Source organism: Rhopalosiphum padi, chromosome 2 (assembly GCF_020882245.1).
Source record: "Rhopalosiphum padi isolate XX-2018 chromosome 2, ASM2088224v1, whole genome shotgun sequence".
Classification (NCBI taxonomy): Eukaryota; Metazoa; Arthropoda; class Insecta; order Hemiptera; family Aphididae; genus Rhopalosiphum; species Rhopalosiphum padi.
The window spans coordinates 50,996,607-51,010,753 of NC_083598.1; the positions used below are offsets into that span (position 1 = coordinate 50,996,607).

General features: G+C 26.2%; 3 protein-coding genes across 3 annotated transcripts; 2 read left to right on the top strand and 1 right to left on the bottom strand.

Annotated features, from left to right (window-relative positions):
• Positions 1-121: 121 nt before the first annotated feature.
• LOC132921616 (odorant receptor 22b-like) lies at positions 122-6,802 on the top strand. The gene is made up of 8 exons (XM_060984738.1): positions 122-687; positions 1,262-1,509; positions 4,158-4,266; positions 4,454-4,550; positions 5,713-5,817; positions 5,888-6,043; positions 6,257-6,334; positions 6,577-6,802. The coding sequence occupies exons 1-7, from the start codon at positions 230-232 to the stop codon at positions 6,323-6,325; spliced, it is 1,242 nt and encodes a 413-aa protein (XP_060840721.1). The 5' UTR covers positions 122-229; the 3' UTR covers positions 6,326-6,334; positions 6,577-6,802.
• Positions 6,803-10,229: 3,427 nt separating this feature from the next.
• LOC132920464 (probable DNA-directed RNA polymerase III subunit RPC6) lies at positions 10,230-11,362 on the bottom strand. The gene has a single exon (XM_060982870.1). It carries the CDS (start codon positions 11,283-11,285, stop codon positions 10,326-10,328), a length of 960 nt encoding a protein of 319 aa, XP_060838853.1. The 5' UTR covers positions 11,286-11,362; the 3' UTR covers positions 10,230-10,325.
• Positions 11,363-11,524: 162 nt separating this feature from the next.
• On the top strand, positions 11,525-14,042 carry LOC132920466 (proteasome subunit alpha type-6-like). Its single transcript, XM_060982873.1, has 7 exons — positions 11,525-11,719; positions 11,791-11,885; positions 12,688-12,769; positions 12,874-13,029; positions 13,091-13,269; positions 13,350-13,444; positions 13,878-14,042. The coding sequence occupies exons 1-7, from the start codon at positions 11,644-11,646 to the stop codon at positions 13,933-13,935; spliced, it is 741 nt and encodes a 246-aa protein (XP_060838856.1). The 5' UTR covers positions 11,525-11,643; the 3' UTR covers positions 13,936-14,042.
• The last annotated feature ends 105 nt before the right edge of the window (positions 14,043-14,147 follow it).

The window sequence follows — 14,147 nt, forward strand, 5'->3', positions numbered from 1 at the left end:
TTAAAGTGGGTAGCTGCTATTATAATATTAAACCAATGCATATAAAATCGAAAAGAACATTCGGGCATAACTCCATCACTAAGGTACTATAATAAGTGAATATGCATAATATATAGGTAAAATATGTTATTAACTTCGATGGTGATCACATGAGTCTCCTAAGCTGAAACTCACGTCATTCGTTTGGGTCATGTTTACAACACTATTATAAAAATACTCATTCGGAATAATGGAAAATTGTGATTATCTATCGTCTGCATACAATATTCTCCGGTGGATCGGTGTGTTTCCCTCGAGTGATTCGACGATATGGACGCGTCTGGCTTTTAATTTTTACAGGGTAATCATTTTTATCATCCTGGCCTTGTTTACGATTCTGATGATGGTTCAGATGTTGGTCACCACCGACCTAACAATGTTGGCAAAGACCATAGATATTTGGACTATGTTTTTCTCGGGCCTGTACAAATGGCTTTACATGACGTTGTTCAACTGGGAATTTGCTCAGCTCAAAACCGCATTGACACAATTACAAACTCAAGGATCGATGGCATACGGACGCTCAGCTGATGCATTTACTGCCGACTATTTAAAACAAATGCAAAAGATCAGCTATTGGTATTTATTCGGTGGTATTGTTGCGGCTGTTTTAATAATTGTCAGCCCCCTGTTGACTTATTCAAAAGGGTAAAGTAAATGAAATTTTTTATATTATTTTTCAAAATATTATCATTTATTTTTTAATTTTGTTAACTTAAGTAATTCTTAATTTCTCCGATAACAGCACAGACTAAAAGATAAGATTCCTCTCAGGCAAGAGATTTAGCGGTTGCATCCAAAAATTGCACATTTCAATTTTGACTCTAAAAAGGTCAATAGAAAAAAATTGAATACATTATCGATTCATTGTATGTAACAAAATACCACAGCACACACTATTTTTGATTTTAACAAATCAAATATAATTTTATAAACGACAAAACTTTAAGATAAACTTTAACATAAAGGTTGGAAATAGGCATCCAAAAATCCCATCTCTGTGTCTATAGTTCCAGTTTATAATCCAGGGAGAGTCTGATTGATACCGATTCTGGAATCTGCTCCTGCTAATAAAAAAATCTATTGCTGTATTAAACAACGGGAAGAACTCTGGTTTGTTTGTATTTTTATTGTGTGGTTAATGGTTATATTATATTTAAGCGATCAACTTAACTTTTTTATCCAATTATTTCAATAGTTACCTTTACTGTATGCATTATAGTGACCGATCCGATTTTCAATACTACAATGATCCAAAAAGTTACCCTTTAAGCTGTTGGATACCATTCACATTGAACGAAAATTGGATGTTTTTAGTACTTTTTGTCTGCCATTCTATTGCGTTGGTATTAATCATATTAGTATATTTGGGAATTGATACATATTTTTTTGGGGCAATTTATGCTGCCGGTGGTCAAATCGAATTACTAAACACATCTCTAAATAATAACGAAAACAATTTAGCACAACGTGAGTATTAAATTATTATATTATATTACTATAAATAATCTGATATTTTCGAAATTATTGAAGTGTCGCCAAACTGTCTTCGATCTTCGTATTAATTTTTCAAGATGATTAATTTAAAAACAATAATTATATTAACACAAACGGAATTAAACTATAAAAGTTAAATATTTCAATCTTTGTAAATTGCACCTATCAATATAATTTTTTTTTTTTGAAAATTAAACTATTTCTAGAAAATACCATTATAAATATTTAGTTAAAATTATATTTTATATCCGTTTCTAAATTAAGTATAACTAAAACAAATATATTCATTTTACCGAAAATTGGTGTACAGTGTTTGGTACTCGTCTAATATGTTACCTACCGTAAAATAATATCTACCAAAAAACTGTATACGTGTAGTATATGCTACTTACCGACAGTAGGCTCCCGTAGTTATTTTTATTTTATTTCATTTTATTGTGGAAGTACATTTGATTCATTACGATAAATGTAGATGAAAATGTATCAGGTGATGCTAACGTTATTGATGATGATCATTCAACTCAAAAAATTACGGTACTCGCATTCGAAGTCCGTGTATTTTTGGTATGTGTTGTAAAAATGTTAATGGGGTTGTAGAACGAAGATTTTTTGAAGTGTAAAAAATAGATAAGGCAACTTTATTACCAATAATACAAAATGAAATAGAACTAGGATCAATTATTTATTCAGATCAATAGTTCTGATTCTTTAGATAATAGTAAATACGGAATTAAACCCCGAGGAGCAACATATTTGTAGACCTACAATTTAAGGAAGAGGTGGGGCGGTCCATTCATACGCAACACGACTTATTAGATGTTTTCTGGGATGATGTAAAAATAATATAAAATATATTGTAATAAATAATAATATATAATGGCGTATAAAAATATTATAAAGTACTTTACAACAATAAATTAATAAATTATTATTATTTTTTTTTTTGTTTTGGTAGGTATCATTTTACGGTAGGTAGCATACTACACCAACGAAGTAGCAGTATAGGTAGCATATTAGACGAGTACCCATTGTTTTTATACCAGTTTTCGTTAAAACAAATATTTTTACCATTTTAAACCTTAGTTACTGTTTTCAATCTTGTAAAAATAAGCTATAACTGCTTTCAAAAGAGGGAGATATACAATCGACCAACAACTAAAATACAGACAATAATATATATGCAGTTAGGTATTTTTATTTTTAAAAATTGCAGACTGTCTAAATTTAGTTGAGTCGTCTTTATAAATTTGAAGGGTGTGCGTCCTCAATTTTAATTGGTGGAAAAAATAAGTTGAGGTCTGACAAAGATCATAATTATGCACCAAAAATTAGTCGACAGTCTCTAGTAGTATATCTAGTCTTGTCAGTATTTTGGTCGATTGATCCAGAATCCTCAAAAGAGTATATGAATCGTAAAATCATTACATTTATTTTTAAATTAACTTTCCAAAATTATATAATACATTAAAGAAATTTAATTATTATATGTAACAGTAACATGTATTTGTCACGTAAGCACAATTATGTTAAAATATAGTAAATATTAAATAATAAATATGTACTACCTAACTAGTAACTTTTAAAAATGCTTTATTAAGTTTTAATCTTTGGTTGAAAAGATGTAGATTTTGAAATTTAACTTCATGATTTATCGGAGAAACTATTTTCAGTGACTAATTTTTGTTCTATACAAACCATCAGTGTTGCATCTATTCTACCTCGTTTGTTTACTCATCTTTTAATATTGTTTTTATAAAATTTATTTAGGAAAGCACCTGAGCAATTAGTAGCTAAAAGTCACAAATAGTTTCATTGTTTTATAAATATTGAATAATTTTAACTTGTAGATAATTGTTTGAATTATTGATGATCAATTTTATTTGATGTTCCTACTACTCATATTCAAATTCCGGTAAATGACAAGAAACATTTTTATTAGTAGCCTTTATTCGCTTTTTCAATTCGTTACTATTAGGTAAGTATGTAAAAGTAAAATATTCAGATAAATATTGAATTGTTCAGCTTTAATATATGTATTAAGTGACTTATATTACACTAATGACAGTAATGTTTTCTTACAAAAGTGCTTTTTAATTATTTTAAATTAAACTACTCTACTATCTAATAATAAATGATCTATCGTCACAACTCCCCAATATCACTAATTACGAGAAAACTAAACCCTATTTGACAAAATGGTCAAAATTATTTATTATTAAAATAAATAGTTGTTTATAGGTTTATAACATTAAAGTTGGATTAGTATTTAGTACTTATATAGGTACTTTCTTTTCGAAGAATGTTGTCATGTTGATGTAATAATTAAAAAGTAATAAATAATATAAATTGAATTTTGAACAAATACCTGATTGTTATTGTAATAACCATTTAAATTATCGATAACAGACAACAGATGATACAACTTTAGTGTACCTAAACCTCCGTTGAGTTTCGTTTTTAATAGATCAATGTAATGACTACCTAATGGATATTGCATTACATTTATTGAATAGTATGGAACATCATTAATTTTAAATAGAACCGTAAAATTGACGGACCCAGTGTGGCGTAATATTAGCCCCGGATGTCCGCCTAAAATTTGTAATGTAATATTTTTACAGTTGAAAATTCTTCGTGTACCAACCAAACTTTAATGTATACTGAAAAACAACGAATACATTGCTACTCAACACTCCGAGAATGTGTGAAACACCACATTCTAATCCTCAAGTATGTATTAAACTTAAATATGTAGGTAATTTATTTAATATATCAATATCACATCATACAATTGTATCACTTTATAGCTAATAGCTATATTATATATTATTGTGAATGTTTTGAATTATTATAGTAGGAACCTGTATTTAAACTATTTGTACAAACATATTCTAGTTGTCATTTGTTTTTTTTGCAGTTATATAAAAAATATACGTAAACTATTTAGCACACTTATACTTATGGATTATTTACATGGAATAACCTCGTTGACATTTGCATTGTTTCAGTTAACGGTACCTATTAACTTTTTTCACTGTAAATTATTAAGCAGATGGTTATAATTTTTAAACATAGAGTATTAGAGTAATGAATCATAGACCCTTATCGGCCTTATTTATCAAACATATATTATCATAGACCTGTATTATCCTTGGTATACAATGTTAAATAAAATAACTCAAAATCATTTGTTCGAATTTTGAGTTTGATCGACATTTTCAAAAAAGTCATCTGATTAATAATTTACAAGAAAAAAGTATTTATTATTATTTAAATATTAAAAGTTGATAACACCACAGATTACTATTAAATGGTATAAAAAATCTAAAAATTTTAAAATTTGATTCTAAATTATACCTAATTAAAAATTCCGAAAACTAGGATTCGAATAAATTCATTCTTAGGGTTACACTAAATGGAGGTAAACACACTTGGTGAATCATCATTCTGTATGTATATGATAATTTCGCACATTGATTTTTTTTAATACCTAACTAAAATAAAAACAAATTACATCATAACATGGTATTCTTGAAAAATTTCTATTTTAAAAATTAATCCATTAATATATCTTCTGAACATGATCAAAGATATACCTATATCTTTAATCCTACTTCTGAATGATTAAATTAAATTAACAACTTTAGTGAATAGTGAAAATAAATAGACATATTAGTATTTTTTATTACAAAATGTTTATATAAGTATTTAACTAATAAACTAATATAAGAGCTAATTATTTATACTTTTATCCTAGATAAGTAATAATCAGTTGTCGATTTTTATATAATAAACCAGTTATGATTATTTTTAAATATAATTTATTGCAAATTGCATTGGAGTCATAAAGATGTCATATAGTTTTGATAATAATAGTATATGTCTTTATATATATTATTTAATATTTAATAAGCCTGAAATAAATATATTATTATTAGGTATTCCAAATTTAAAATTATTTTAATTTTACTTAGTCATTTTCCTTTTTCTGCATTTTATACTTGAAGTATTTTTGTAAAACCTATCTAGTAAGTACCTATACTTATCTAAAAAGCTTAATTTATTTAAAAACCACCCTCTTTAAATTATTATTAGTTATTACTTATTTAATTATTATTTAGGTTTTAAGAATATAATTATATAGTTATATAGTTATATCACGCATTTTATATTCAGATTAGTGCCAGCGTAATCGAAACAATCAGTGTAATATGTTTCATTTTTATGAGTGTTTGGCATCAATACCTCAATAATTTTTTTGGTGAATTTATCATACAAAAAGTATGGATAAACCTATAAACCTACCTAAATAATGTAATTATATAATGATTTAATTTATGTCTATGTGCAGCAATTAAGTGTTTGCACGGCATTGTATAACGTTCCTTGGTGGCGATGCGACAAAAGAGTACGACAATTACTGACGTTAATGATTTTGAGATCTATAAAACCAACTTTAATAACAGGATATTACATGTACAAATTAAGTTACGAGTCGTTCATTTCGGTAAGATGAATTTTATTTTATTCGTATTTACCGTTCCTTAAGTCTACTATAGTCCAAATATTGTCATTATGTACCTATCTAAACTTCAATAAAGTGTACCGTGAAGACTCTACAAGCGCCTCATAGTATACCGTATACTATTATACTAAGTTTTTAATTACAGCTAGGTTAGAGCTATTTATCTAATTTACCTATCATTTTAATTATTTTCAGTTTGTAAAAGCACTATACACTTACTATATGGTATTAAGGCGAGTCAATATGCAAGACATAAATGCATGATGTATTGAGGTAGGATTATTATAATTAAAAAACATATACCTAGTTAATATTTGAACAAGTACTTTGCATCAGTAACAATTTTATAATAACATATTATATTATTAATACTGAAATACTCATATTATTGTTATAGTTAATTAATTTACACAAATTGAATCATTATATATGAATTAAGATAAATAAAATATTTTAATTTTCTGTATACAACTGTATTATTTTTATGTTAAATGTATATTATACTTGTTTACTAGATTTCAATATTAAGAGCACATTTTACGACCAGTGTGGTCGCTAGCAAACAAGAAACTTAGACAATTGCCTAGAATCTATAGATTCCGTTGATCAAATTTCAATGGCACGTGAAACATTTAAATTATTAAAAACTATGTTATTTGTAAAGTTTTGATTATAGCTGTTATAAGAAATTCAAAGAAACAAATTATATACATTTTAAAAATTATAATTACAAAAAAAAAGGTGTGCCTACTTAATAAAATAATAAAATACAATAAATCTGCAACTTTATCTTTATCCTTAGAAAATATAATTTCCTTTGGACACGTGAACAATTTTCGAAACCTTGATTGTGAAACTTAAGTACTTTACTTCGTGGATGGAAAAAATAGAGGGTCTGTAATATTATAAAATATATGTCAATATATATTAGGTACTATTATAATTGCAGGACAATCGGTAGGTAAGTGGCAATAAATAAATTATTTAATTGTGTAGAATACTGCAAATATTCATAACAACTGTAGTGTTAATATTTTCACCTAATACAGTCTGTCTCATATACAATTATTTTATATTCTTTCTCTATGTATAGTTCTAAGTAGATGAATGATGTGTAATTTTTTCATACTTAGCTATTATCTGTATAAATGATTATATATTTATATAGTATATGATTCAATGTTTGGCTTTGAGTAGTTTTGGATAGAAAATGTTATCTAAACTGTCCTTCACAAAGAACAAAATTAAAAATCCCCAGTACTTTTTTTATAATCAGGAAAAACAAACAATAACTTCAAGGAAAAATGGAAATTTTTACGCAAATCCAGTTTTTGAAAAAATATGTTTTGTTTATTTGATGTACCTAATTTGAAAAAGAATAACCGTATGAACTTTTGGAAACCATGGACATTTTCACCAAATAATTATATCATAATTTTATATACGTTATATTAGCTTTTTAAGCTATATTTATTATTTACAGACAATTGAAAACTTCAATTTATTTAAATTTTTTTTCTATAAATGACGATAACAAATGTATTTATGTGTAAAAATACTTGAAAATTAAAAATTTAATAGGTAAGATGTTCCTCAAAAAATGTTTATTTACTAACTAAAAAATATCAGAAAATTATAGTCACAACTCACAATATTTTTAAATACTTCAAATTTTTATAAAATGTTAGTATTATCATTTTTTATTTACAATATTTTCAAAATATTTTGATTATATTTATAGGCTTAGCTAATTTTCAATTTTTTTATAAATTTCGATGAAAAATGATTTATTAGTTCTAAATTCATAACAATTTAATGCGAAATCCAATTTAAGTTGTTTTTTCATATATTAATATTTGTATAAAAATATTCAAAATACACGGACACAATTTTGTTTATATTTATTTGAAATGCAATTTTGAAGAAAATTTAAATCATTTTTAACTATTTCATAAGTTCAAATTTGAATTGAATTTTGTAATTTTTGGGGGTTAAATATTTGACCATTATTTTTGGCTCCTGTTAAATTGATAATTAACTTCTAAGTAAGTTTAAAACTAGTAATTGTACAAGACAATTTTAACATGTAAAAATATATTTTCCTAGTTTTTAGCATTGAAGTAAATTTATTTCGATATTTAATGTAATAAGCACACAAATTTTAATTGTTGGGATGTTTTTTTTAACCATTTTATTATTTTTACGACAAACTGAAATTAACATACCCTTTCTCTAATGAACTTTTTTTTTTATTTAACTTAATTTCATATTAGGTATTTTCAATATACTTTAGTAATTTTGAATAAAATATATCAATAAATTCATTAGTCTTCGATGTACTATTTAAGTCAGACCAATTTTCTTGACTTAAAAAACTAAATAAGAGGTTATAGTTAACACTCTTTTTTTATAATTGTATTAGCAGAAATAACTCGGCTAGATATTGGTAATCTAGCAAATATAGAGAAATGATCTGTGATATGACTGATATGTGATTGTATAATACCTGCTACAATTAGATTTAAATTTTATTTTTGTTAAAAATATTTGACTGTGACCCATATAAACACGAATAATTGCTTTTTGGTGGCAACCTAATATAATGATTTAAACTCGTATTTGGCTAACATATCTATAGATAATCATTTTTTATATTCCCTAAAATATTTATGTTCATATCTTCAATTAAGAAAGAGCAGCTCTTATTTGAATGTTCTACATCAAAGATAATAGATATACGTAAGTTTACGATAAAATCTTAGTTTTAAGATGTTGTTATCAACAAAGCCAAATTTGTAAAATTTAGCGTTACTATGATATAATATCATTAAATAATTGAACTGTCGAATTTAAATTTAACACATTCATGAAAGTGAGAAGTGACCTACTCGTCTAGTGTACAGTAAAGCGGCATCTGCTTGCCTTCCTTTTATAGTTTTGTGTATTAAAAATATATAAATCTATATATATATAATTTTAATATATATAAATCGTATACAATTGTATTAATGATATTATTAATCTTCTTATCACTATAATGTATTAATGTGTATGTAATCTATTTTTTTTATAGGCAGTAATTCAAATTTAATTATTTAATTACTTTTTAACTGAGTTATTTAACTTAGTATTTTTCCATATTATTAAGCTTAACATTTTGAGTTAAATCATAATTTGATGTTTTTAATTTTGAATATTTTAATCAGTTATTTCGACTTAAATTATTAAGATTAATTTTTTTTTTCAAATATACACCACTCTTGGATATAATTACATATATATGAAAATTGTATTGTTTTGCCTAAGGCCTCGCAGATATTTGCAATAGCACTGCTACGACTATACCTAACTTAAGTATTATTCCATGTAGAGCTTAGTATAGAGAGGTATTCAAACAGTTTAAAATAAGTTAAACTATTTTTCTGATATTATGTCATTATTTAATATTTTTATAGTTTGTAAATGTTTGGATAATATTATACTTTTACTATATTCTATATGATTAGGTTTAAATATAACTTGATTCAATATCCTAAGCAATTAGAATCAAAAAATATAGTTGTTAATCCAATTAATATATTTTTGATCAAGTAACATTAGAAATAACTTATAAATATATGATATTCTATTTACACATTAAAAGTAAAAAATTAAAACATAATTATTGGAGGGAATATAAAATATTTATAAAATACATTTTATGGAGTTCTAAAATAATAAAAATTATTATTTTATTCCAGAATTTAGCATACCTATGATTAAAATATTATATTATATTAGTTATACTATTAATTATACTAATGTAGAACTATTAATTATTATGTATTTTTGTGTACCACTTTATTCAGTACCTATATAATTTAGTCGAGTATTGTAATAATACAAGATTTAATGATATTAAAATATAAATTTATTATGCAATACAGTAATGAAGGTATTTCAATGATAGTGTCATAATTTATAAGTTACAACTTGTAAATTGTAATGCACTGATGTTCTGAGATAAATATTGATTGTCCTCAGAAAGTAGTCATTAGATAGTAATCTATTTGACATTACTTGTCTTCATATTACAAATTTAAAAATTTTTTAAAATTAATATAAGCAGTCTTAAAGGTTGATAACTACTTTTTCAAGTTATAATTAAAATAAAAAAATTCTAAAAATATAAGTTTAATCATAAAAACATTATTTTAATATTAAATAACAGATACATTAGTTGAATACATAGGTGGTTACATAACACATACCATACATGACCAAGTCAAATTGTAGTCCAAATTTTCATATGTTTACAGTTTAAACAATTTAATTGATTAGCATCAGAACATCGTTTAATCACTGGACAGCTACCACAAGGCAAAAAACTCACAGCAATTTTGCTCATTAAAGTTTTAGTGGAACGGTACTCTATTTTTCCTTCAGAATTTACACGCTTTGCAGCTAAACCATCATACACCAATAGGTCGAGTATGGATATTATATCCTCTACAGTAAGTCTAACTTTGCTGATGCCAGTTTTTGATATAAACTCTAGTACACGATCAGCAGTTGCGTACGATGTATTGTACTTGACTAATGGACTGCGTATAGTGGTGTTCTTTAAGGCTTTTGACTTTTTTGCTTCCAAGAACTTGTAGCTGTGTTTAGTTAGTATCTCAATAAACTCTGACTCAAATTCTTGGTTGGAGTACCATGCGCCACCTGTAATAGAACTATCAGGTTCCAGGTCAAACAACATGTACACAATTTTCCTGCTAGCTGCCACAGATTTGACCGCTTTGATGGCTTTTTTCGTTTCCAGTGACTTGAGGATTTTCTTGAGTCGTGGCAATCCTAAATTGGATTTGATGCGTACGTCTCGTATCCATATACCTTTTCTGCCTGAATCGCGTATCAAATTAAACACGACCAGCTCCTCAGTGTTGGCATCCCCGGGGGTAGACGTTGTCGGTCCTTTATACTTATATCTAAGCGTGTCTTTTACCTTGTGCAATGTAATTGCATTGGACGTGATCAACTTGTTGACCACGTCTACGCGCTCCTCGATCGTTAGCACAGGACATGCTCGGATGAGATCCTCGTCGGATACACCCTTATTACCTGAGCATTTGATGATTTCGAGAACACGCTGCTCAGCAGTTTCCGGTTCCCGAGCTTTCTTGGCTGCCGGAGCCACATCGGCCAGGTCATCCCTGTGGCCACGTTTAACGGCCGTCGACATCAGAGACGGAAGACGAACAGCACAACAAAACGTGTTGAAAGCAATTGAAAAATTGAATTCAAATGTTCATTGCTTATGATAATTGATAAGCACAATACGAGATATAATCTACTATCTCACTGTGATAAAATATATCAGTGCCGCTACCAGCCATTATATCTTTTTCAATGTTACCAACGAACACAAATAATAATCTTTTGATGATAAGATAATGTTGAGGTTATGTTCCACAGTAAATTATTTTGAAAATCATCCAAGAAAACAAAACAATCAAATTTATGATATTGTAAATTGTTCACTGTTGCTTAAAGTAATTTAATTTTTTACATTTAATTAATCAATTAAACAATATAAGAAGATGTCTCGTGGAACTAGTGCCGGTTTTGACAGACACATAACTATATTTTCTCCAGAAGGAAGGCTTTATCAAGTTGGTAAGTCAAAAGTACAAATAAAAATATATTTATACGTTAATCAAATTCATAATTTTTATAATTTCTTTTAGAATATGCTATCAAAGCAATATTACAAGGTGGGCTTACATCAGTAGCAATTAAAGGAGTTGATGTTGCAGTAGTAGCTACTCAGCGAAAAGTTCCAGTTAGTATTCACTACTATTAATTAATTATAACCGTTCTAAAATAACTGTAAGAATAGCACCAAAATAGTACCTTTAAAATCATTAGCAATATTGATACATGGTTTTGCTATATTCATATTTTTGGTTGCATTTATTAAAATGCTTAAGAATCTGTGGGGACAGCAACACTCCTGGCCAATGTCTCATATTATTAAAGTATTAAACCTAATCATAATTGAGAATTTATACATTTTTTTTATTAAAAAAACAGATAGTGCTATAGGAGTTTATTTACGTATGATTATCATAAACTCAAAATACAAACCTGGCTTAACATTCGGGTTGTATTTAATTAAATTACTGGCTAATGTGAATTAATAAATCATTGCTTTTATGTAAGTTAAGTATTTGCTTAATTTTTCCCCTTTGTATATATTCACAAAATACGATTCTCATTGAGGTATTTTTTTGACTGAAATACAAATTATTTAAATTTGAATACCTTAAATACAATATTATAATGTAATGACTGGCAGACATAGATTAAAGTTCATAATTATAATTATTTTTCTAAATAATGAATTCCAACAATTTAAATCATATCTACCAAGATCTGCACTAAACTACTCTAAATTTTATCCATATGCATATTAATAATTAATGTTTTTATATATGTAAGAATATTTTTGCATTTAGATTAATATCACACATTTTATTAAATTAATATGTAATATTAAAATTTTGTATGACTTGAATACACTTATTGTAGACAAGTACCTTAGAAATTTCATTTTCATTACTATTTGATTAATTTTTTTTTAGGACAAATTAATTGATCCTAAAACTGTAACTCATTTGTTTCGAATTACAAAAAATATTGGATGCGTTATGACTGGAATGACAGGTGAATAAGAAATTTATTTTATTCTAATTGTTTTGTAAAATATTTTAATTTTTCAAAATTACAAATATAAATTATAATATAAAATTATTTTTTTATTTTTCTAGCTGATGGTCATTCTCAAGTGTATAGAGCTAGAGCTGAAGCATGTGAATATAAATACAAAAATGGTTTTGAAATGCCAGTGGAAACATTATGTAGTCGTATGGCTGATATTTCTCAAGTATACACACAAAATGCTGAAATGAGACCATTGGGATGCAGTTAGTAAAAGATATGTTAAATGTATTCAAATACTTCTTATATTATTTTTTTCATCTCAAGGTATGATATTAATTGGGACTGATGATAGAAAAGGACCTATGGTATACAAGACAGATCCTGCAGGATATTATTGTTCATTCCATGCTATTGCAGTTGGAACAAAACAAACAGAAGCTAATACTTATTTAGAAAAAAAATTGAAAAAAAAGAAGGAATACTCAAAAGACGAGGCTATTGAAGTATAAACTTTTTAATTATTTTCTAAAAATATTTGTAAATTTTATTACATTTCTTTAACAATTTTTGTATTACATTTTAGTTAGCCATATCATGTTTGTCACACGTTCTAGCTGTTGATTTTAAACCCAGTGATATTGAAGTTGGTATTGTAACAACCGAGAACAAGGAATTTGTGTAAGTTAAATCCTACTTTCAAAAATATATGTATACAACTCATTCATTTTTAACTGTGCATGATATATGTATACTTAAATTCTACATCATGTATTTGTACATATGAAATAATAATTATAATTATAATTATTATAAGATAATTTTATTTTTACCTTCAAATTGGTTTTATTCATACAGGGAATGTATTTTTAAATTGATAATCAAAATGTTAACAAGTTCAAATGAAATCTTTTTTTATATTTTATAGTTTTTGTTATTAAATTATGGTTTCTATTTCATTCAATTTTAAATAAACTGGGGTTTAAACCCCAAACCCCCCTCCTGAATACGTTCCCGAGTTATGCATTAGTAAAATGGGTATAATACATGTTGGTATAACGTCATTTTAATTTTATTGAGTAAACATTTTAATATACATATATTATTTTAACAGGGTTTTAAACGAACAAGAAGTTGATCGTCATTTAACTCAAATTGCTCAAAGAGATTAAGCAAGTACATAAAAAAAAAAAAAAACCATCAGAAGATATAATATTGTATTGTTCGTCATGTAATACTTTAAAAATAAATAATAAAAATAATAATTCATGATTTTTTATGGTGAGTGTTTTCCTTTCTAATAAATTAAAGTGCTTTTTTTTACTCAATAAATATATTTATATTTATAACTGTTCATTTTTATATACTGGCTTTATATAATTAA

Bases quoted from the DNA above. Each gene is read 5' to 3' on its own strand.
- LOC132921616 (XM_060984738.1), top strand. From the start codon at position 230: ATGGAAAATTGTGATTATCTATCGTCTGCATACAATATTCTCCGGTGG. The intron at 4,267-4,453 runs GTATGTATTAAA...TTTTTTTTGCAG, and splicing joins CACCACATTCTAATCCTCAA to TTATATAAAAAATATACGTA. The intron at 5,818-5,887 runs GTATGGATAAAC...GTCTATGTGCAG, and splicing joins GTGAATTTATCATACAAAAA to CAATTAAGTGTTTGCACGGC.
- LOC132920464 (XM_060982870.1), bottom strand. From the start codon at position 11,285: ATGTCGACGGCCGTTAAACGTGGCCACAGGGATGACCTGGCCGATGTG.
- LOC132920466 (XM_060982873.1), top strand. From the start codon at position 11,644: ATGTCTCGTGGAACTAGTGCCGGTTTTGACAGACACATAACTATATTT. The intron at 11,886-12,687 runs GTTAGTATTCAC...ATTTTTTTTTAG, and splicing joins CTACTCAGCGAAAAGTTCCA to GACAAATTAATTGATCCTAA. The intron at 13,445-13,877 runs GTAAGTTAAATC...TTATTTTAACAG, and splicing joins ACCGAGAACAAGGAATTTGT to GGTTTTAAACGAACAAGAAG.